The following is a 24,718-nucleotide window of genomic DNA, read 5'->3' on the forward strand; positions in this document are numbered from 1 at the left end:
CAACAAAACGGATTAGCTTTTGGCAAAGACAAAGGTAAGTAAAGCCCTGAGAGCGAGCCCAGCGTTAAGACAAAGCTTCATCCAGGTTAAAGTTTCAGGCAGCAGTAACCGAGTGGTCACAGAGGCAGTAACAAGACTCTAATGTGTCAGCAGAGGGAGATGAATCCGTTGCACGGTGGGGCAGGAAAAACACAAGCCGTGTCTCAGGTTTCCCAGACTGACAATGAAACGGCACACTGAGAGGTGTTCAAAGACTCCCCGTCCATCGACCCAAATCAGGGTCAATGGACTGGGATGAGAAGCAGATTTGATTCATTAGGAGGATTGTTATTGCTTCTCTCCCAAGTCTGCAGTGACTAGCAGGAACAGTCATGTTGCCAGGGTCAAATATAAAATCTTAGTTTAACATAAATGGTGCTACAAAATTAAAATGATCAATTAGTGAAGTCTGGAAAGGGTTTCTCATAAGAACACACTGAGTCACATTCCCATCATGCCTCTGAAAGCACCAAACCAATCCACCATGTCCATGTAGCTTTAGTTTTCAATTAAACAGAGAATAAAACCTTTGACACGCTGCAGGTACCGCTTCCTGTCAGCAGGTGGCAGAGCTGCATCATTTAGTGACATTAAACCAGGAGGGATTCAAAAATGAGACACTATTACCATGGAAACAAACAACACAATAATGTATTTTTGGCACCATTACAATATCATCTTGAAATTTTAGTTAATGTTTATTCACAAGGCAATGAGATGAGCATCACTTACTAAAGTAAAATAAAATAAAAACACAACATGATCAAACATCTTTTATTAAGAACAGCTATTCATGCTGCTCCCAAAGCAATTCAACAAATTAATTATGAAAGTTAAATAATTATATTTTATTTGCAAATATTTCGATTTCATACATAGAAATAACAATATAGAATGAAGATGTACTAAATTTAGTAGTTTAAAAGCAGCAGTATGTTAGTATTTTTTTTAAACAGGGTTAAGGAGGAAGAAATTGAAATTAGAATGTGATGAATTGCATTGATCTGCATTGAACTGTGTATATTTCAAGCGTTCAACACACACACACGCACGAACGCACACACACACACGCACACAAAAATCAGACCACGTGTTTTTCTGTCAACATTTTTATAGAACACAATTAGAGATTGATAACAACTTCAGTCATTGTACAGTCTTTACTGACTAAATTTAACTTAAGAATTATAAAACATAGCTTTATACTTTAAATATGCTGGTACAATTTAGTACAAAAATAAAGGCTTTCCGCAGCCGACACAAACACCATCAGTCACATACTGGCACTCAGAAACAGACAAATCCTGGGTGGACCAGTTTGGCACACTATCAACCTAACATAGCGACGCACTTGTTAAAATACTGAATCATAATCTGTTCATGTTTCTTTTTACATTGGGATGTGAGAGAAGGGATCATTTAGAGAGAATTAGTGGACGCTGACTAGCCACTAGATGGCGCCCCAAATGCCACTAACAACGCGTTTAGGCGCTTTAGCCAACACTTCAGCGGAAATCGGATTAGTTTTCATCTCTCCTGTGCACATTCAGGCCAAATGCACGTCAAATGTCTTCACCGCTGTCCGACATCTTCATGCTACAATGTCGCTTGCGCCCACGTAGTTTCTTTCTCGTCCGCGACGAGTGAAAACAGCTCCACCGTTTAGACGAGCTCAAATCGACTGGAAAAGATGCAGAAACGAAGCGTCTCCCACTTTTTTTTTTTTTAATTCCCCTCTGGATTTCTTCTGGAGCAAATTGTCTTTTACATTTCCAATATGAGAATGCAGTCGCTTTTTTTTATTTCTCGTTCCCCCCCCCCCTCCCCCACACATTCACACATATAGACAAACAAAAAATAAAATACAAACTGCATTCGTTCAGTTCGTCTCTGCTTGCAGGGCCGGCATGTGCTACGACTTATCCCCTTGGAGAACCTAAATTAAAGACACAGTCTGTTACAAATCAGCATTTAGAAAATCATTCCCAGTTTGTTTGTGTTTGCGTACGCGGGACATGTGTGCACGGCCCGCTCGCGTTTACATGGAGGACGTGTGTGTTTGCGGATGCTTTCTGCTCGGCATTAGCGATGCTTACCTACCTGGTTGCGAGTTTTTGGCGATTTCTGCATGTCCACCCTCCACTGGTCGTACAGCTTCATGGACATGCTGCTGCAGCCGTAGGCATGCTTCTTCACCCAGCCGAGGAACTGCTTCAGCTCCCGCCGCAGGGTGGAGTTGGAGTCGCCGCTGGACTTTGAGTCACAGGACATCAGTCGCTCTAAGGCCCAGGGAATCGGGGTAGGAGAAGAGATTTGGAGATTAAATGTTGAGAAACAACTTTTAAAAAAAAAAAAACTTGCCTGCATTGAGTCATTTTTCTGTTTATTTTTCTTTGAAGCAAGTCGTAAAAGAGTGATCTTAAACGTGCTGCTTTTATGGGGAAATTTTAACGCTACACCAGGCATGATTGTTTATACAATGTTCTACGAATTTACATTCTTGGGTAATGCTGTGCTATGGTGCTATTTTTATATAAAATTATCCTTTGATGACAATCTCACACCATGCCAACATTACCACAGGATATTGTTCGTATTATCTGCTAATGGTAGATACAGTAAGAAACTTATGTTAGCCTCAAATTGGTGTGAAAATCAAAATTAGACAACAACAAAGTAGGAAATTAGATGTCCTCAAAGTGAGAATGACTGAATTTTGATTTTATTTTAAATCATCACCAAACAAAAAGCTCACAGCACACCATAATGATACCAAAGTAAACAAAGGCATTTTTTTTTGCATGTTGACTCTAGTTGTTTAGTAGAGTGCAGCAGATGGCCCTCAGTAGCTCATATAGAACCAATCATTTGTCGAAACATGTTGAAACTGGGTACAAATCACGCTTTATCAAGAATAACATCACAGGGTTTTTTATTTTATTTTATTCATTGTTTGTATCTTAGTTGAAGTGATTTCATGAGTTTGGCATGTTCATTGCATTACCGGCAACAAGACGGCGCAAATAAAATTCCTCATCGGCAGCAATCCGTGACCAGTCGACAAAGGACAAAACTAGATTTCTGAGCGGTGACCACTGGTGACGATCATCTGCTTCAGTCTCCTGTCAGCCTCGCAGCTCCGTCTCAACATTTAATGACCTCACCTGGTTCCTATACCTGCAGATTATATACTCCTGACTTTCACCCACTTCTTGTCAGATCCTCCTGCATGCTTGTTAGTCTGTCACCTCCCTAATGTCAAGAAAGGACACTTCAAATCTGTCCAACCAGTTGCTCTTCTCATGCTATAAATCAAAACTAGGAAATCTATTTTTGCCAATGATTCATAAATGGGTTAATAATCCAAATTCCCAAAACCAGAAACTGGAGTGTGACTGTTCGTTTCATTGCCATGACAGTTCCACCAGTCTGCATCAACTTGGTGAAATCCCTGATGCCACAAGCTTTACTTGAGGTAAATCATCCAAAAAGTTCAAATAATTTGTCACTGAAGCTTTTAAACTGTGTCTATAACGAAGTCAGGAAGTAAGTGAAGTAAAAATGCAGGCCTAGATGCAAAAAGATTTCGCTGCGCTGCAAAGAGTTGCATGGAAAGGGCAGCGGGGCCGACGGGAGCAACGGCTAAAGACGAAAACAATAAGAACTTATTTCTCCCACTAACAGAGGACCTTTTTGTCTCTTCGCGCCGTAATAAATACTTTCTGAGCCTTCCCCCGACGAAACCCTTGCAGGAAAAATGTGAGTTTTTATGAACAGGGTTTTGTTTTCATAACTGTGGTCTTTTTTGTGGCCAGTTTATGATAACATTTTATACAGCAGTTACTGTATTCCTGCGTCTGGAGCGACCTAACTGGATCCAGGATGGCAAACAGCACAAGTGCTCAAGGATTCCTGACAGTTTTCATCTCTTCTTTGCCAGAAAATGATGCTTTTGTTAAAACGCAGTAAGTAGGTCTGTTTCTTGTCATTTCCCTGACGAGCTCAAACTATATTGGATAAATAAATATGACAAAATAATCAAAAGAAAACAGACTGGAAGACTGAAAGTGCAATTATCTGTTTCTGTGCGACGGCCGCAGAGAGCTGCTGGGGGCCCGGTACACTGTGATATCAAAAATTGCTTCTTTATGGGCCAAAATGATCCCACAGAATGAAAAAAAAAAAAAAAAAAAGCTCTTGTGAGGAGACCCTTGACAGCGCGCCTGTGTGTGTGTGTGTGTGTGTGTGTGTGTGTGTGATCATTCTCACCACTGTGGGGTGTGGAAGCAGCTGTGGGGTGGCTCCACTCGCTCCAGATCCCAGCTTTGCGAGAGCCGTAGATTCCCACGGGGTTACACCGAACCTGTGGAAAATACGACGCAAATTAACAACGGCCAGTCGCTAAACCTTTAATGGCTCTCGTAAGCGTACACACCCCTGCTAAAATCCAGTTTTGTTTTGTTTAGTTTGTTTCCCCTACATGAAAAGCTGAGACCATTACAAATCATTTCCAAAGTTTTTTTTTGTTTTTTTTTCCATCTTTAATGTTACGTAGATGTGCTTTTTGAATGCAACTAAATTTTGATTGGTTTGTATTTCCTGAAACGGAAAACAAACAAACCAACTAAAGGGAAAAAAAATAATAAACCTGATCTTTTGAATTAATTTCAGAATTTGGAGAATCTGATGAACCTGAAATAAAAGTTCAGTTCCACAAAAAAAAAAAAAAAAAAAAAAAAAAAAATAGAGCTTTGGGTATTATTCTTTGAAAAAAATCCGTCTCAGAAACAAATTTTATACCACTTAAGGGATTATTAATTGGGCTGGGTATATTTGCTTGGTGTCTTTTATTGGATGATAGATGTTCGAAAAAAGAAGACATGTTGGCAATTTAATATTTTAATTATATGTAAAATGGCGGTTTCAGCGGGGAGAACCGTTTCTTCAAGCAGCGTTTATTAGAAGTGACTCTGGCATGATCAATACGCAGGATGAAACATGGCGGTGAGAGCATCGTGATTTGGGATTACATTTCTTCAGACGTGCATGTTTTTGTCAAAGTGTTCACAATTGTGAGCAGCTACAAACAACAGCAAAGTTTTGACCCAAATTGCTAAAATGCGTGGTGTCAGCCTGAAGAAGAAGAGGGTTTTATTTATTTAGCATCACAGAAAGTCCAAGCGCTCATCCACACCAACAAGGAAATGACTTCACCAGGAGGAAATTACAATTTTGTGATTGGATGAACCAGAGTCTAGAAATAAATCTGACAGGACAAATGTGGGACTGAAGAGAGAAACGGACAGATTTTTACAAACTTTTGCAAACTGGTGGTGTGGCACGCTGAAATTAAATCAAAAGGGGTTTCAGCTAAGCGCTAACTTAATTCCCGACATTTAACGGCGTGCGTAATAACGCTGACATGCTACTGCAGCTATCTTTAAATCCTCCACCTCAAACATATTTGTTAGATTTTAAGTTGAATTGTTCAGGATGTACGTGACACCAGCTGTGGAAAGTTGGGGAAATGAATGATGTATCGCGTTATCGACTGGTTTAGTCGCCAAAAACCAGGAGCTTCACCAGGAGGATGTGTAGAGTTTCGCTCACACTTGGCCACAAGTGCATTGCTACAAACCCGCCATACCTGCACGAAATACACCGTTCCGGGTCTCAGGCCAGCCAGCCTGCACGACGTCTGATTCCCGACATCATTCATCACCTGGGCAGCGGAAGAAAGGCACAAACACAGAGGAGCTGAGCGCTGGAGGTCCGACCACAGTATTAAATACCAATGGGCAAAAACTAAAGCACAAAGCAGAATCAAGATGCAGAAAACACAACCGCAAACCATGCACAGGCCAAAACATGCATGTGCACCACATTGTTTAGCGGCTCCTGATCAGCATGTTTATGAAAGTATTTTAACGTAACCGTGCCTGCTGGCTAAAATCTGTTCCCTATTATTTATTACAGACTCGGATACTCCGACATACACACACACACAGGTACTCGCACAAACAAGGACTGAAGACAGCGAGATACTTTAAATGGGAGGAGAAAGAAGCACGCACGCACGCACACACACACACACACCCCCACACGCACACACACACGCACACACACACACCCACACACACACACACATGCTGCAGTTAATAATCTGGCCTAATAATCCCCCACTTTCTCTCTGACATCCTGTCTGTAAACACTTGTTAAGGAGGACTCCAACAGAAAGCAGAACATGTAAATTACAGGCATTGGAGAGCTAATGATGTGACGCACAGGCGGCCAACTGAGGCAGACGTTACAGCTGAGCGTCTTTGCAGCCATATTGAAGACATTAACAGCTGAGATGTATCCCCTCCGCTCCCCAGCATGACCTCATGATTAGGGCCGCTTCAGAGGCGCTTTGTTTCCACCATCAGCCCTTCAAGCCACTTGGATTCGGGCCTCTCCTCCTCCCTCCTCCTTCGTATCGGTATCACCGCGCCTCTCCACTCCTCCGCCTCCTTTTTTTTTTTTTTTTTGCTTTTTAACATTTCCACTTTGCAGGTACCGACTTGCTTATATTACAGCGTTGTAATTCCTCCCTAATTACAGGAGAATCTTCCCTCCTATCCTGGGGAAAATGATTTCTCTACAAAACCGTCCCGCATCAAAAACAGTGTGCCGCTGCGTTTCTGTTTGGGCCTGTTTACGCACATTTTGCAGCATTTTAAAACAACAATGCTGCAATTTCTACAAAAAAAAAAGGCCCTGAGCCCTTTAGTTCATGCAGCTTACGTGAAAAAAATGCCCCTTAATTTTATCCGTCTTGGAATGAAGACATAAATAAATATTACTGTAGGAGTATTTTTTAATTGAAAATAAACCTGGGGAAAATTTTTGATGTAATTCCTGTAATACAGCAGAGATCGCCAGAGGTTTAGGATTAGCTGGAGGTAATTCATACAAGATATATTACATTAACTTTGATCAGCTTGCCTTATTGTACAATCTTTCATTCTTTTGTTTTCTGTTTGTCTGTAAACTCCTGTTTGCACACCTGAATTTCAAAAATGTAAATGGATATTTCTATTCTATTCTACAGCTTAGGGCATCAGATTTTACCAGACAAAACACTGTTTAAGGAGTTTAAAACTGACTATTTATCATTTGGGGATGGTTTGTATCTGCCTCGACAACGTTTTACGTGAATTTGACCTTTTTATGTCGTACTTTAAACACGACATCGTCGAGAGTTATTCTGGTTTGAACAGATTTCACACTCTGTCATATTTCACATGCGTTCAATTAAACTATGTGAGATTTGTGGGCCGGGGTTTGAGGTGATTTACATCCATAATTCATTCAAATACTTAACTACAAGTAAAATCTGCCAGGGTTTGGATGCATAAGTTGCTAACATGGGGAAAATTTGCAAGCATGTTACAAAATTAATATTATATAAGATGATTTTGTTCATTTGGGGTCAATATTATCATCTGATAACTGATATCTACCAATATTACACAGATTTCTGTTTCCTTCACTGCTTCAGTTCAACACCCAACAGTCCTGCACTGCTTCATCTGATCTTACTAAGTCTTACGCACCCAAAAGGAATATTTATCTATAGTATTTATAATATTAAATTAATAATAATAAAAACAAAAAAATACAAATACATGTCTATACTGATAATGATCACTGCTCTGTTGGTAAAATAAGACAAAACAGACCGTAATTTGAATGCAGCTTTCTTTTTATAAATATATAAAATGTGAGATGTTCTTTACCTTCCAGTCTTGACTCTCCTCCAGCCTGTAGCGGATCTGGTATTTAGCCTTAAACAGGAAGTCTTTGAGAGCCGGCGGCGCCTCCCAGCGAACGCTGAGCTGGTCCTCCAGCTGGCCCAAGCGGCTGACGGTCACACCTGACGGAGGGTCTGTGGTCACTGTCAGGAGAGAAAACGGAGAACAACATAACTATTCTGTCAGCATCTAACAAGAAAAAGGAAAATGATCGTGAAGAGAGCTGAGAAGGCCTCTGGAGAATCCCTACGATCTGACCAGGATCTGGTTACAGCTGTTGCAGAAACAGGCCTTAAAGTGTGTGTGTGTGTGTGTGTGTGTGTGTGTGTGTGTGTGTGTGTGTGTGTGTGTGTGTGTGTGTGTAAGTGTGTGTGTGTGTGTGTGTATTGCATAGCTGGAAGCTCACAAAACCAGCAGGACTTTGTATGTGAATTGAGATATTAACATGTTATTACAATGCTCAACGCATGAGTTAATCTGAGAACAAACAATTGTGTATTCTGTTAAATGAATATGTTGGTGGCATATTTTTAAGGTATAAATCGTTGAGCCTGCCAAGAAAGATTTTCTCAAAATGAATGGATGAAATGTCTCTAAACGCAGAAACTATGAACTCAATCAATGAGCTAAAATCGCTATCATTACTCTTTTTCTGAAGATTAATGAGACCCAAAAATGTTTTGTCTCATAAAAAAGACTCTCAATTTTTTTCCCCCTGAAACCTTGAATATTATAAAGAATGACTTTTAATCATAAAGACTGTTCTAATGTACAGCCCAGAGGCGGTCGGCACAATAGACTACTATTTCAATTTAAATTTAAATGTGCAACGTAGCTCAGCGGTGTTCGCTTTGGCACAGGCCGACGTTTATCATCTCCACTGTAGTTTTTGGTGGCTTGCACAGATGAGATCCGAATAAAACTGAACTCTGCCTGGGAATCGGAGTTAAAAAGTTGCTGCACACCATCAATAAAACTCACAACTGAGCACGTAAAACCTGTCCAGTCAGAGACCCATTCAGAACAATTGCAGCATCAGAACAACTAAAACTGAGTTTACTTAAACCGCCATAATTGTTTTTTTTTGTTTGTTTGTTTTTTTCAAAACGTTACATTTACATCAGATGGTCACTCTGACAGAACATGCTCCCTCCTTGGTACTTGTTTCACTCAGGAAGATCATGGAGGGCGCACTGCCTCCAACCTCAATTTCCTGTGTAACTAATCATTGATTTCTGTGTAAATAACTGCTTAATGCGACTATAGCAAAGGTTTAAAAGTAAAAAAAAAAGTGTTTACATGGTTTGTTTGAGATTGGAGTTGATTCAGGAAGTTAGAGGCAAATTCTCACCCCGGTATTTCTCTTCAGAGCCGTTAGCTACGGCCTCCAGAACATGAGACAGTGACCAAAGCTGACAAGAGAGGTATCTACTGCAGGTAAGATATTACCAAAACCTCGCAAATTTCGTGCAAGTGTATATGCAGATACTTGAGACATGACACACTGGAGATGAATCAGTGTTTGTATATGTTGTGTCACCCCGCAACACGTCATCATTTCCAAGTTATACGTGTGCAAGTTTCCTCTAGCTCTCTATCTCCCGGCGACTGAGGAATGCGGGAAACCCGTAGGAGTTTCCACCTCGCCTTCAGGACTGATTGGACCCGACCGTAGGTGTGAGTGACTCACGCCAGCTCGGCGCAGGTGTGGTTTCCTAATGACCTGCTTTTGCCGTGGAAGACGCTCGAATGAAAAGCAAAAGGCTGGGTAAACGAGACACGAGAGACAACCCAAACACAGCACTCACTCACACGAATCGAGAAAACGCCCACTCCCAGGATGCCCCTCTGTTTCTGTGCGGGGGCCCGGCCCAGCCCTCGAGGCGTGTAAACAGGTGTGTGCTTGAATACATTAACAAGAACAATAGGATTAACGTTTGATGGACGCTCGTCTCCCTGCCGCTGGCAAGTCCGGCCCAGAAACTTTGTATTCTTTCAGGACGTTTTTCCCAGAAAAGTTCAGAGAGTGTCAGCAGAGAACAAGGTGAGGAATTCCAAGCTTATCAGGTTGTATTATTTCAGGTCCAAGACCTAAAGCCTCAAAGCCCGGGCTGCTCAGGCCTCGGGGTCTGCAGCTGCCTTGGAGACAGGATTAGGTTCGAGGATCAGCATGGAACATTCCATCAGTCTGTGTGTGTGTGTGTGCGTGTGCGTGTGTGTGTGTGTGTGTGTGGGTGCGTGGGTGCGCGAGTGTTTCTCTGTGTTTATGTCCACCAAGCATGAGTAAAGAGAAAATGAGCTCGTCAGAAGAGACGCTGGCTTTGAATCGAGTTCAAAGCCAGCGCGAAACAAAAAGTCATCTTCGGGCGCTTTACAATGAGACGAGACGGATTTTGCTGTTTTTTCTGACGAGAGTCAGAACAAAAAAAGCATGAATGTCCAGGTCGGAGCGCACGCCTGGCACGGTGGGAGCATTTGATCCTGTTGCATGCTCCTGTAAGCTCGGCAACTGACCACATAGCATAGCTTTAAAAGGGAATGCAACTCACTTCCCATCAGTATGAAGTCAGATGAAAACTTTGCCGTGACACTGCAGCCACAGAGACTCGTTTAATGCTGCACTTTATGAGAAATCAGATCACGGCGTGACGTGATGTGATGTGCCCCAACATATTAACGTTATGTGGAAAATCGGAGCAGTTGGATTTGTTTTCCTTTCTTACCGCTCGTATGAACTTAACGAAATTATTTTGGTATCGAATTCTGAAAGATATTTTTATGGAGACCTGATCATATTTGTGTTTAAAATATTTGATTTTTTTTAAAGCAAAACAGATCTGATGAATTATAAATAAATGGGATGCCTTCAGTTGTTCACCCTTCATAAAGATACATAAGAATAAGCAAATTACAGAAGAATAATCTAACACTGAAAACATTTTTTAAATCCACCCTTTAAGTTACTTACATTTATTTAATCCTGTGTTTAAAAAAAATGTTTTACAAAAATGCCTCAATGGCACATTCCCTGTATAAGCACATAAACGTCACTTTTTTAGTTGATCCGGATGTTCAGGACATTTAATTTTTTATTTTTTTGTTCCCCTGGGGTATAAATATGGCCATTTCGTTCAAATGAGAAAGACGGAACAAAACGACATTAAAATGAGTCAAACATGTGTTGATCTTTGGAAATCATGAAATGGACACACACTTAAGATGTCCCACATTATTGTCCCAATCAATTAGAGATGTTTGATCGCTGATCAGCAGGTTTAAAACTGAATTCAGTCCCCCCCTCCCCCCGCCCGCATGTAAAAATCTACCATCGTTTACTGTCCATAAAAGTATCAGTAAAAAATTAATTACGAACATCAAAAGAATAAGTTCTGCAGGTTCATTTAGTTTTTTTTTTTGTTTGTTTTATTTTCATTTCCAAAGCTAAAATCGTTCCAACCACTTTGGACCACAGCTGCTGTTGCGATACTTCAGCAGGATCAGACATCATTTCTAGAACAAGTAAAAGCTGTACTAAAGCATCCCCCCCCCGTCACTGGCACCACTACTTAGCATTTTTTGATATTGCACAAGTTGATGAAACGCATCAAGAAGGTGCTCTTAAGAGCCTTGCATGACGCAGAGCTGTAAGCTTTCCAGGCAGTTAAAAGACAAATGAGAACGCTCATTCACATTCCTCTGAATGTCTGCCGAAAAGAAAAAAAGAAAAGAAGCCCTTTAGGCAAACTACATCATTACACATCTTTCATTTGTACAATTATGTTAAGAGCTACATTAAGTTAAAACAACGTTTTCGCTCTCAGGTTTGTCAAGTTAACTGCTTAGGCGAGGCGAGGTTAAAGGGTGAAAGCATTCAAATCGCTGCCGGCTTATTAACAAATAACAAGCAAATAACATTAAGACGTATTTGCACCTCGGATTTTGTAATGATTTCAAACATGAGGCAGGTGCTAAGAGGAGGTTTCAGATTGCTTGGAGCCCTGACTCTATTTAGCACCGCTTACAATCTCATGGAACAACAAGGCACTCCCACTTAGACAATCAACTTTAATCATTCACCTAATTTAATTAAGAGTTACCAGGTAATTAAGATGATTGATTAAATTTACCCAGAGGGGAAAAACAAAATGCTATTCCACAGGAGACCAATGATTTATTTGAGTACATCTAGCATCTGCAGAGAGGAAAGGCAGCGAGATATTGTTCACTTTAAAAAGCTTTTCTGCTATCTAGGGCGTAAGGCTAGACGGCACAAAGACAACGTCAGACAAAGCAAGAGGGTCAATGCGTGTCGCTTCTCTCACTCACCCACATCTAGGATGTCAAGGATGATGACGTCGGAGGTCGCTCGGCCCAGCCGGTTGGAGGCCTCCACCCAGATCTCGTACGGCGTGAAGAGGTGCAGGTCCTGCGTGATGCTGCAGGAGTACGGCTGCGTGTGGCTGTAATCCTCGCACTCCTTCTCGGTGCCGTACCATCTGAATGGGGAGTGATGATACGGGATTTTATTTTTTTTATTTCCTCCGTCATCTGAGACTTTTAAGAAGTTGCTTTGAGACTTTTATTTCAATGTAGTTTGCATTTTTCAGGCAAACTTTCTGAATCTCGTCATCATCAGTGAGGTTTGAGTGTGTCTCTGCACCTGAGTTTGTACTTTAGCTTGTACAGCGTGCTGATGTTTGTCTCTCCTTTTCCTCCGGGCGCCCAGCTGCACGTCAGGTCTTTGGTGTTCCGGGACCAGCAGGTCAGATTGACTGGTTTCTCTGGAGGCACTGGAAGACGGGAAGTGGCGAACATGTAGGTAAGAAAAGGAGATAAAACAGAGGATAAACGAGTCAGCGAAGAGGTAAAATTAACTCCTCTTTGTTAATTAGTGCATGTGTGTGTGTGTGTGTGTGTGTGTGTGTGTGTGTGGACGCATGTGCACACATGTGCACTGTCCAAATCAGAGTTATGGTCACCTTCTCCGAGGAACACAGAGTACACGGAGTGCCAGTGTCACTCAGAAATTATGATATCAGCTTCAACTCTGCTAATGTGTTTGAGAAAAAGCCAGTGGATATCTGAGCTGTGTGAGTCCGACATCGTTCTTCTCCTCCTCCTCCTCAGTGAAAACCGTGAACAAAGGAATGACAGCGTAGTCCGCAGTTTACTACATCCACAGATCAAACGGCAAAAATAACCACCAGCTGCAGTGATTGAAAAATGTATAAGTCTAATTTGTCTTTGTAGCACAGATTCTGCTCAGTTTGATACTCTGAATCTTTGCTGCTTTGATCATTTGGTGTCCCCCATAGTTTTTCACATTCACTTTTTATTTACAATGAAACACAATTCAATTTTCTTCTTTCCCTAAAAAAGGCGTGTCCTTTAAAACACTGGATATTAAAGAAAGCTATTTTAAAGAGGTAGAAAGGAGCACAAACGGGCATCGACGTAGGGAGAAGTCGCACGATCGCCTACAAATTAAAGGATTTCTGAAGACATTTAAAGCTATTTTAAAAAATGTTTAAATACATGCATGTTAAACGAGACTTCTGAGTAAATTTGCCTTTTCTTACCCATAAACATGTATTTTAAGCATGTGTATCAACCTTTCTCTTACCGTTATAAGTGCAGTATTTGGCTGAATTATAGAGATAAATGTCGATATTCATAAATGACATATAATTTAACTGAATATTTCGTTAAGACTTTATGTCGCACCTCCCTTGAGGGGGAAATATGAGAGATTAAGATCAACGACTAAACCAAGCCTCACATTTGTAGGTATTAATTTAACTTCATTTATTTCTAATGCGTTACTAGTAGTAGATTTACAAAGTATTACACTAAACCCTTGTTCCTCAGGTACAAAATCACATGCATGGCCAAAATATCAGATGGTAACAGGACGAAATGATCTGCAGCTCAACAAGTAAGGTGTTTCAAAACAGTAGCTGCTGCTTGTCTCAGCATTTATTTCACAAAGTCAACTGAGCAACAGGAGACATTTCTCATTTTCCCGTTTCTGTAGAGCAAAGACATCCAGACCGACGAGGCTGTTTACCTTGGTCACTACAGGACACACAAACGTGACTTTGTCCAACTAAGAGAACATATTTTTTCTCTTTAACTGACCTAAAAACATCCCCCCTCCATCACAGCGTCAATCTCTTTGTGCTCAAATGTTGCTTGTACATTAAACCTCCTAAGAGGCAAATGAGAAAATGAGGTGAAGTGCCGGAAAGGTTGATAGGTGCTTGCTCATACAAGTGCAAAAGTACAAGTGGTTTTCTTCGTCCGTAAATTGTCAAGCCTTTGCAGCAACAGTGGACCACACAGATGGTCAAAGCATCACTGAGGCCTCTTACTGGGTCTAAAGGTGGTCATAAAAAGCATAAAATTTTACTTCAGCTGTGCAGGGACACTTAAAAATCTACCCACTACTTCCTCGCTCTCCCTTTTACTCCCATTTCCTCTTCACTCCCCTCATCTCTTCTGTGTATTGCTCCATCCAGTAATCTGCTCTCTTCTTCATCCACCAAGCATTTTACTTAGAAATCTTCTGCAGATACAACGAAGCATTAAAATAAATAATAAAAAAAACAAACAGATGTAGACACAACTGTTCAAATGTTACACGTCTTAAACTTCAACTTACTCCCAACATAGAGACAGGAGCCAGCTAATATGTGCCCCTTGTGGTTGTGGCAGACGAGGTTGTCGCCAGAGGTTTGCCTGGAGGCGTTGAGCCCGGCCAGGGTCACGCTCAGGTTGGTCGGGCTCAGCACTCGGTAGAGGGAGCTGGGAAGCTGATGACCATTCAGCGTCCAGAAAAGAGAGTTGGCGTGGACCCCGAGTTCGGGGTGGACCCAGCAGCTGGCGGTCAGGTTGGACCCCATGCGAAGCACAGGGTCCTGGGGGTAAACGATTGCTACATCTGCAAGAGAGAAGCCAGTTTGATGGTGTTAGTGTATGTTAGGAGGGAGACAGCTTATTGTGTTGGGGCGATAAAGGAACAGGCTTTGGACTTAACATGAAATAACACAGAGTCAATTTGTTATAATAAACCTTCAAAGAATGTCGTTGGAAATCTTTTTTTTTTTTTTGTGGCTATTTAAAGTTGACAAATCCTTTGTTTTGCTCAGAAAAAAATAAGTTGATGTTTTAGCCCAAATTTTACGTAAACCGACATTTGTTTACAAAGCACTATTGTACGGACTGTACAGATTATTAATTTTCACTGTTCATACTGTACAGAATCTTACATCTTACATTTTATATTTTATGCATTTATCTTATTTTTATTTTTCATATTGTAATTTAATCTGTGTGTATGTGTATGCTGCAACTGCACAGTAATTTCCCGGTTGGGATGAATAAAGTACTTCTATCCATCTATCATTTGAATTTTCCTCCTGACTTCATGTATTCAGCCACGTGAATACATGAAAAGAAATTGGACTCCAGAAACGCATCACTATGGGAATCCATATGAAGAGTTTTCTTTTCTGTCTTTTATTACGTCCTTGACACAACTCTTTATGCCCAGGTGGTGGCAGTCATGAGCCTTTGAGTTGCGGCTAAAAGTAGAAGTAAGAAGTTCGATGCTACTGGTAGCTAAGCTACATGGTATAGCAAAAGGGAGTCTATGTCTAATTGACAGCTTTTTAGACTTTGGTTTTCATCATCGTTTAGGGTAACCATAAAGTAACGTCAACTTTTCCATGAACTCTGTAAAGAAACCGAATCGATTCTTGTTAAGGCTGAGCCAGAAAGACGGCGACACGGTCAGCGGGTTTAGTGTCTTTAGCCTTTCACTTTCTCAGCTGCTGCGTTGCAGGGGTGTAGTTTTTACAGTTTCCAGTGGAAATTGGGGAAAACCTTCAATCATGTCAGACTTACTGTAATGGAAGATACCTGGAAATGCTAATGAGGCAACCAGTTGACCAACCTGATGGAGGGAGTGTGAACATAATGTGGTGTGCAGAGACTGAGACCACGCAGCACAGCTGTTATCTTGCTATGGTTTAAATGAAACAAGGATGTCACTGTTTTGGTTTTTTGGGGTTTTCTTTTCCCAGTTAATACTACATAAGTTGAACGACAAGACTTGATTTTTAAAGATATGACTAAATATGAGGCAGGTAAACAGGGAAGTGAGAGGCTGCTGTGTTTTTGACTGCAACGTCTCTGAATTCAACTGGATTTTCTGCTAATAACTTTCCATTTATCTGACAAAAAAGTGGCTCTGGTTTGTACACTTTATATCTTGGACCTGTGAATCACCTGAGGTAAGACCTTTTGTGAAAATGGAAATGGTGGCGACAATCAACATCGATCCAGTGGTGGCCACGCTGATTTCTTTGCGAGTCTTGAAGTCGTCTATTAAGTAGTTTGCTTCCAGCAAAGAAATTACATCTTGCTTGCTCTTTTCTGTTTTTTCTGGCCAGGACACGCATAATCCAGCATGTTATGATGTTTTAAGTAGGCTTAATATATCACTCATCTACTATTAACGGTGTTTAAGGCAAAGAGGAAATGGTGTTATAATGGAGATAATGACACCATCTTCCTCTTAAATAAGTCTATGACTCATTTAATTTTCAGCCTTGGTTTTTGTCTCATTAGGCTAAAGCATGCCTCGTCAGGAAGGAAGTGACTAAATCCCAAAGCTTTAAACAACCCAAAACTTGACTGCTGCTGTTCATTAAAGCAAGATTCCATCTTTGCTCAACATACTTCTCAGTGTCTATTAAAATAAACCAATTTAAAGTAAATTGTAAATTTTAGACTCACTCATCTTCAGGCCATTTACACCAAATGATGTAGTAAAGGCAATGCTGGGAACACCTGGGCGCTTTACCAAGCAATGTCTTTATAAGTTGGTTCTGCTTTAGCACTCAAGGTTGGTCACAAAAACTAGCGGGAGTCCAGCCCCTGAAACACTAAAAGATCTAGACGGCGGCGTTAAACCTACTAGCAGAAGTTTAACTTTGGTGGGAACATAACATAACCCAGGACCTTTTCAGATTCTGCTGTCACAGACACACAGACAAGTCCTGATCATAGAGAGTCCGGTCATCTGTTTTACGGTTCTGTTAGTGATTTTTGCTCCTCTTATTGAATGCAGATGAGCTTGGCCTGCAGAGAAAGTTTTCACAGTTGCCTCTAATACCAATAACACTTTGTCCACACCTCTTGTGTGTGCCACTTTCAGACTAACTTCCAGCTGAAAGGCAATTCAAGATGGTCTTACTATCCACTGGAAATCACCTGCAGAAATGCGTCTTTTAATGAAAAAAAACCCCGACTCACCATTCTGTTGTTCTTAATGAACATCTTTTCTTCAGAATGATGTGAAGGGGGAAAAAAACCATAGAATTAAACATTTAGACCTCATTCAATCTTTGGTTTTACATGGTACTCATCAAGAACGTAACATATGACGTATATGTCAGAGAAAAACTGAAAACACCTTTGATTTGGATCATTTTGTCAAAACCACTGACATAAAAGACATTTGACATTTTGAGACTGCCTTGCAAAAACTACAGTCACATGACAAAATATCTGTCAAAAATGGCAGATAGGAGACGTCAGACAGAAACATCATTGATAAGAAAGTGTAAACAAGGTTTCCCCCACAAAACTTGCTAAACCCAGTGGGCCGTTGTCTTTTTGAGTTAAAAAAATGTTTAAAGTTGACAGGAAATTTGAAAAAAATCACTTGATAATTATGTGTTATTAAAAGATTGGAAGATTAATACCTGAACACCAATTATAAGGTCCTAAAAAATGCAAACATTTAAAAACAACTTAGCAACGCTCAGCCTGGTGGGGGAACAAGTAAAGCCTGGTGGCCCGCCAGGCTTATAAAACACTGGGGTAAACCCTGGTGTAAGTGATGAGATTTAGTCTTATTTTAGTATATTCTGAATCTAGCTTTTTTGTCTCTAGTGGCCTTTTTTTTTTTGAAAGTGCTAAAACAAGAAAGTAGGTAAAGAGAAAGAGGGAAGACATGTGGAAAAGGTCACCAGGCTGGGAATCAAGCCTGCAACAGCCACGTCAAGGCCTCCTTATGTGGGCTGTGCTTAACCCCTGCACCACCACAGCACTAGCTTTTTAAAGTTGTACACATGGAATTGATATTAACATTTTTACGTTAAATTACTCAGATTGCGTCAGGGACAAAAATACCAAAACGCATATGAGGAAAATGGCTGCCATAGACCCACGCATTAAGGTTCGGTGAGCAGTAACTCTCTGCTGTCCGACTCCAATCTCTTCATACAGAACTGTTCAAAAAGCTACACGAGGAAGGAACCATAATACTGCAAATCAGCAGTTTCTGATGCACTAAGCACAAAAAGTGAACTATTTTGTGCTAAAACATAGTCATTCAACTTCTTTAGTACTATTAGGTTCACATTTAAAGAGAGTCCAGCTCAAAATTGGTAATCCCACATCCTAATCGCACTTAAAATAAAGAAGCTTTTGATCTCTCAGGTGAACCGCCCGATAAAAGGAAGGATCAAGGAGAAAAGATGAGAAGAAAGGATTTTATTTTCTAAAGCAGCAATATTCTAACAAAAAAAAGAAAAAAAGTTTCCAACCGATGCAGAAACCAATACGAACGCATCTGAGAGGGTTTCTATGAGGAAATGACTGAGCAGCTTGCAAGCGAGAGTGTCAACACTGTCAGACCACTACAAAATCTGCACCCGAGGCCACGTCTATTCAGCAGCCAGCCACCTTACGCTGACAGACATTGTGTGGTCTTTCATGGCGGAGCCGCCTTTGAAGACACCAGCTCATCTGTAACTCCACTCCTCTGTTAGTATCACTGCCGCCTCTCGAGGCCTTCGACACGACGCTTCCATACATGCGTGCTCACACACGAACACAAACAAGCCGATGCAAAGGGGCTGTTTGTCTTTGTCACTGGATACAGTGGACCAAAGGCGGCCATGATTAGCCAGTAATACCCCGCTCCAGCTGAATAACAATCGGTGTTTATGTATTCCAGGCACTGAGGACGGGACATTGCCCCGGAGCGGAGTGCGAAGCCCTCTTAACACCCCTCTCCTTCGCAGTTCAAACACTGCAAAGCGAGACACAATTACTGCTGTTTATTGTCTCTCCCCGACACGTTCACTGGAGGAAATGGCTTGTACGAAATGATTTGTTTGGAGAGACGGAAGCTCTCATCACGCCCGAGGATGAGTCCAACATCGTGATAATGGGTGACGGAATTCAGGCTGAGAAATGAGAAAATGCCTTTGCTTTTGTTCCACGACTTGCCAACTGCACTAGTCCCGAGTGGCTAGACTCTAGTCTGCGGTGGTCTTCAAAGGTACGTCGTACTCGCTGTTCCCACCAGTAAAGCAGCGACTCTGCGCTCGTCCATCCAGCAGCTGAAAGGGAGCTTTCTTCTGGGCTCTTTGACAACCGATGCACATGAGCCGTTTGGAGATTTTTGAGGAAGTCACGCAACATTTGGTAACAATGAGCCATGCAACATTGTCTGCGAAGAGGCTGAGGAAGGAGCAGCAGAGCTGATTTCTTCTTGATTTACAGAATCATATAATGGTGTTTATTTCTAACCTGAGGCGAAAGAAATTTACAAAATGTGACGTATTTCGGTTACATAATTGCTTTGAGACCATTTCCCCCCCTTTCTTAGAATCTCATAAGATGGACCAAAATAATGCCTAAAATGGAAGAAAAACGGCAAATAGCTTCAGTCTGTTGGACTCGGAAAGGTGCAGCTTGCATTTGTATTTGAGCTCTTTAACTATGATACCCCTAAATAAAACACAGTGCACCCAGCTGTCTCTAGAAGTGACCTGATTAGTAAATAGAGTCCACATAATCCTGAAGACTGAGGAACACAGTGATAGCAACCCAGTTTGATGCTGCAAGTAACTTGAGAACAAGCACATTTCAGCTTTAGAATGGCCTAGTCAAAGTTCAAGCTTGAATAGACTTGGGAATTTTTGGTTGGACTTAATTGCTTTTCACAGTTTCTTTTTTATTTATTATCACCGTTTCTTTTTTATTTATCTGCAAGGCATTAATTCAGGGAGCTAAATAATTTTTTATTTTTTTTACTGAAAAAAGAAAAACTTTGCGTTGGTTTAGATCCCAATAAAATCCACTGAAGCTGGTGCTTTTAAAGCGTAGGTAGAGTGATTACTTTTGCGAGGCACTGTGATAATTGCGATATTTGTTCTTCAGCCCTGGGATGCAATAAAACACGAACATTTAAACAACTTAATGCTGGTAGCAGATTGTGTGACGGGGCTTCACTGCCCTTTATAACAGTGTTAAATGCTAACGACCATTAACGTTGTGGAATAAGCAGAGGCAAAGGTTACATTCATTGCTTGCTATTCCCTTTAAAGCCCCGAATCCTTCCTTTTATTGTGCCTTTTAAAAAAAGGGATGAGGGTCTGAAGAGCTGCTGTTTGCTAGTGAGCTCACCATTAAAGCTAATCCAGCCTCTTAGCGGCTGAGCCGGACATAACTATGATTTATTTACATTATTGTGCATTAAGCTGGCGCTCCCGCATTCTCCAAAATCCCGAGCAAGTGATGTCACCGCTTTGTTGCGGTCCGTAAAGCCCCCATGCTCGCCATGTGCTAAACGAATTATGGCCTGACTTGTTGAAATCCAGCCTCCCTGGAGGGGAGCTCGCTCTCCGCATGGGATACAAGCAATGCAACTGCAGCAGGAGAACATCAATAATCTGGGCTGTCAGGCAGACAGAATGGCATTTGTCCCCATACCTCAGCCCCCCAAACGTATCCACAAATCAAACGGAGCGCAGGCAGGAAGGGTCCCAAGGAGGCCTGGGCCGATTAATTTAAGAAGTTGTTTCGAAAGTTGCAACTTCTGTAGCTCTAAAATTTTCAGCCGGATGGTTTAGTGTTTTTTTTGTTTTTTTTAAATCGGACGTTAAGAGAAACTGCCTCGGTGACGACTTTTCCCCAGCTGGCTGGAGCCTTGAGTGAAGGAGCCTGTTGCTGCAAACTGTTGGTCAGCTGGCTGAAAGGAGGATGCTGTGACGCTTTTTTTTTTGTTTTTCTTCCAGTACGATGCAAAAAGCACAAAGCAAAAAAAAAAAAAAAATCTAAATTCTTATGAACGCCAAATATGACATTATTATGACTGAATTATTCATCGTGTCGGATTATTTTGGTGGGAAGAATTGGAGCTGCACCTGCCGCCTCGATATGCTGCTACGAGTTATTTTATCTACAAGGTCAGTGTTGAATTGTAACTATTGCTGTTTCTCACTCGGGTCAATTTAGTCCCTGAAAACAGTGAAACTCATTGAAATGCCTCAATAATAAGTAAATACAACTTTGGACAAGATAGTAAAAAAAAAAAGAAAAAGCCATTTAAAAAGAATTCTGCACCTTTTTGATATGAAAAAATAAAAAATCACTTTAAGGCTTTCCAGCAACGAGTCTGTATTGTTATGACTTATTTATGCATTTATAATCATTTTTATTCGACCAAGAAGTTAATTTCTAATAGTAAATGAGATGAACATTTTTGAAAAAAAGTATAAAAGGACGATCAATTTTAAAAATGTATAATAATCTGTTTTTATTCACATTTTCTATATAAAAAAGGACATCCACAATAATTTCTACCCTCCTTATTCGCTATCACACCAGTTAAACTCTTATAGCTGCTGACCAGCTTTTTGCATGCTTCCTCTTGAATTTTGATGAGTTTAACGTGTTTCTGGTGAGAGGGCCTCGTTCGGATCACCCCTTTGCCTCTCTATCATCTGCAAATCGAATATTTCCAGCATTGCGTCTAGTCTAGGCGCTCTGTGTTTGCAGGAAAGTCAACAACACAGGGCGAGCCGTTTTCAGCTGGCGCTATGCATTCGTCCAGGAGGAGTGAATGCTGCAAGCCGACGACTCAATGCAGTCGGCTGGCCAGGTTTCCTTCCACAGAAAACCTTTTCAACTCGAATACTGAACTGATCTTGAGGCAGTGATTTCATAGCTAGGATCAGTTTGTGTGTGTAGTTAGACTGAATTGACCTTTTCTTGTAAAATCCCCAGAGATGACACGTGTTGTGTGTCGGTCCTGCAATAAACTGACGTGAATTAAATTGAAACTTCTGCATCTATGGCTACAAGGATGTCAGAGATGCTTAACATCCTCACTGGAAGGTGGATCATTTTTCATCTGCTTCAGTCCAGATTAATATCACATTAAAGGGCTGCTGCACAGCTTTCATTGAGAAAGGACTACAATGGATTCTACATTTTAAAATCTAGATTTAAAATAGGGATTCATCTTTATCTTATTTGTCAGAACATAATACTTTTCTGTTGTTCAGAATGCCTTTGATCTGCAATATATGTACTAATAAAAACAATTAGAAATTATTTTTTTTAAAAGAAAGGAAGAAAAAAACAGTTTGTACTTTTAAAAAGTTTGTTAATGTTGAAAAAGAACTGGGATTCCTCATTTTCCATTAAAAATTTGTGATATTTTTGTCTCACCAGGTGTCATGTACAGTCTGACCTGGATGTATTGTTCCACTCTTACCCTATTTTTTTTCTCCCGTTACATATATGCTGTTTTTTGGTTATCATACAGCTTATCAAACTGGCTCATGCTTATAGTAAACACTGTTATTATTATAATAACTTACTGATAAAGAAAAACAGTCAAATACATACTTATTATCACCAAAATATTGAATCCTATTTGAAAGTGGGCGTCTTGCATAATCATATATATTTTTACTTTTCCACGTCAGTGAAATGCAGCTGAAATCCCAATGTTTACTGACTTTAACATGTGATGTAACAGCGCAGTAATCCAGTTCTGCAACAGGTTTGGCTCTCAGGACCCAGTCTCCTCGCGGTGCCGCTTCAAGCTCAGATCTGCTGCCCACACTTGGACATGAGCGGATCCGGATGAAGCAGCCCCGAGAGAGAGAGAGAGAGAGAGAGCGAGAGAGAGAGAGAAGCCGAAACCCCCCGCTACAGGAGCGGAACTTTGCGCATCGGTGGACATCTGTGTGCAACTTACGTGTGGACAGGGACAGCACACCGGGAGAGTGCAGCGTGAGGAAAATCAAGCAGAATCCCAAGGCGGCTTTCATTATGCGGGGTTGTGTTTTTTTCTCTCCCTCCCTTCTCCAGAACTCCAAGCGGTATTCCCGAAGCGATCCCGTGTCCTCCTGTTGTTGTGGTGTCGCCTTCTTCTTCTTCTTCTTCTTCTTGTTCTTCTGCTTCTTCTTCTGCTTCTTTTTCTTTTCCGAGCCTCCACACAAATTACACCCAGCGCAGGGAGACGGAGGAGGGGAGAGGGGCAGAGGGGAAAAGCAGTAAAAAACAAATAAATAAATCCCGGATTGTATCAAGAAGACAAGTCTCCAGAGTGGAGGGAGCGCAGCTGAAACAAAGTGTGACCCGGTGGGAAAAGTTCTCCTCTGAGGAGCCAGAACGGAACCCGTCCCTACACTGAAAGAGTGAAAGCTGCACGTCCCGTTTGCAGTGTTTTTCCTTCTTAATGCTTCCTGCAGCTAAATCATACAGCCCTCCCCTTTCTCTCTCTCCCTCTGTGTCTTTCTCTCTCTTCCCTCACGGTCACCAGTCATTCCCCCGCTCTTCCCGTCCTTCTCCCTGCCCTTTTTTCCAGCCTCTCCCCTCCTCCCCACCCCCCCTTCCCACCCCCAGTTCAGTGATGGGTAGGAGTCAGAACCATTCACTTTCACTGAATCACTCTGTCTGTGATAGTTTCCGAGCCTCGGGTCTCTCTCTGCTCTACACCTTTTCACAATAGGAGGCTGTTGAGTCACGACGTTTAACAGGAATATCGCCACCTTTGATTATTTTTGGTCTAAAACTCGAAACAGTATAAAACCCCCACAGTTTCTAACAAATGTAGTCTCTAATTTGTCAAAATGGGTTGTTCTTTATGATCACATTCCTATAGATAGGCGCAAAAAAAAGCCTATATGTGCACAAGGATGCCGCTTTAGAGGGGGTGCCAGAATTATTTCTGTATTTACTGCAACTTGCATGTGTAAATATGATCAATAACAGAGGTTTAGGGTTATAGCTATAATGTATCTGCATACTCCTCAGAAAGTTTCTAGTTGCACCCCTGGCCTAGAGTGATTTGAAAATAATATGTCCTGCCAAGCACACTGTTTCTCTTCCTGCTTCTCCATCCCCCTGATACGTTTCAAACCATCAAACCAATTATGATTACATTCAAGAAACTTAAATATATCCTCTCTGACGACGCAAAGTAGGTCAAAAGATCTTAGAAATCAACACATCAGGCGGCGATCTAAAAAAAAACAAAAAAAAAACATTAGGAACAAATGAAAAACACTGACATCTACCACTCTGGAAAGGATTATGAAGCCATTTTAAGGCACTGGGAGTCGGTAGACCGCAGCACCATAAATCTGCTCTCTACCAGAAAGTACTGACGAAGAAGAATGTTCAGTCTGTGTGTGACCTGAAGTTCAAACCCGCTTGGGTCGTGCGGCAGGACAAGGATGCAGAGCACATCAGCAAATCCTCCGAATCCTCCGAAGTGACTGAATAATTCTGCAAAGAATAATTCTGCAACAGTAATTATCGAAAACACTTGATGACCAGTCAGTCATCCGTATGGAGTAATCACTTTTACACAAAAGAGCCAGATTGGTTTGGTTTAGAGAGGAAACACTCTCTTACACGATTACTCACTTTTTTCTCTCCAATTCCAGTGGGACGTTTTGTCAGATCAAAAATAAAAACCTCTAAGCAGCAATTAAACATACTTTTCACTAATCATGCAATTTTTTTATTAATCTTAAAATGTTTTTGTTGGCCTGATGTAATAT

At 41.2% G+C, this 24,718-nt stretch overlaps 1 protein-coding gene across 2 annotated transcripts; it reads right to left on the bottom strand.

Moving 5' to 3' along the window:
• Window positions 1–1,132: 1,132 nt before the first annotated feature.
• crlf1a (cytokine receptor-like factor 1a) lies at window positions 1,133–23,491 on the bottom strand. 2 transcript variants are annotated; one of them, XM_015006858.2, is made up of 9 exons: window positions 22,906–23,491; window positions 14,497–14,775; window positions 12,496–12,625; window positions 12,162–12,331; window positions 7,821–7,978; window positions 5,687–5,761; window positions 4,309–4,402; window positions 2,136–2,318; window positions 1,133–1,975 (listed from the first exon to the last, which is right to left on the bottom strand). In XM_015006858.2, exons 1-9 carry the CDS (start codon window positions 22,976–22,978, stop codon window positions 1,959–1,961), a joined length of 1,179 nt encoding a protein of 392 aa, XP_014862344.1. In that variant the 5' UTR covers window positions 22,979–23,491; the 3' UTR covers window positions 1,133–1,958. The 2 variants fall into 2 exon arrangements, with proteins under 2 accessions (XP_014862344.1, XP_014862343.1); XM_015006857.2 differs by having other exon boundaries at window positions 2,140–2,318; window positions 22,906–23,490.
• Between the last annotated feature and the right edge of the window lie 1,227 nt (window positions 23,492–24,718).

This window comes from Poecilia mexicana, unplaced genomic scaffold, assembly GCF_051168715.1.
Source record: "Poecilia mexicana isolate PSO_F unplaced genomic scaffold, ASM5116871v1 scaffold_22, whole genome shotgun sequence".
NCBI classification, from domain to species: Eukaryota; Metazoa; Chordata; class Actinopteri; order Cyprinodontiformes; family Poeciliidae; genus Poecilia; species Poecilia mexicana.

Excerpts from the sequence above, each read along its gene's own strand:
- crlf1a (XM_015006857.2), bottom strand. The coding sequence starts at position 22,978 with ATGAAAGCCGCCTTGGGATTCTGCTTGATTTTCCTCACGCTGCACTCT. Across the intron at positions 14,776-22,905 it reads TGTGCTGTCCCTGTCCACAC|ATGTAGCAATCGTTTACCCC; the intron begins GTAAGTTGCACA and ends TCTCTCTTGCAG. Across the intron at positions 5,762-7,820 it reads AGGAGAGTCAAGACTGGAAG|GTGATGAATGATGTCGGGAA; the intron begins GTAAAGAACATC and ends TCCGCTGCCCAG.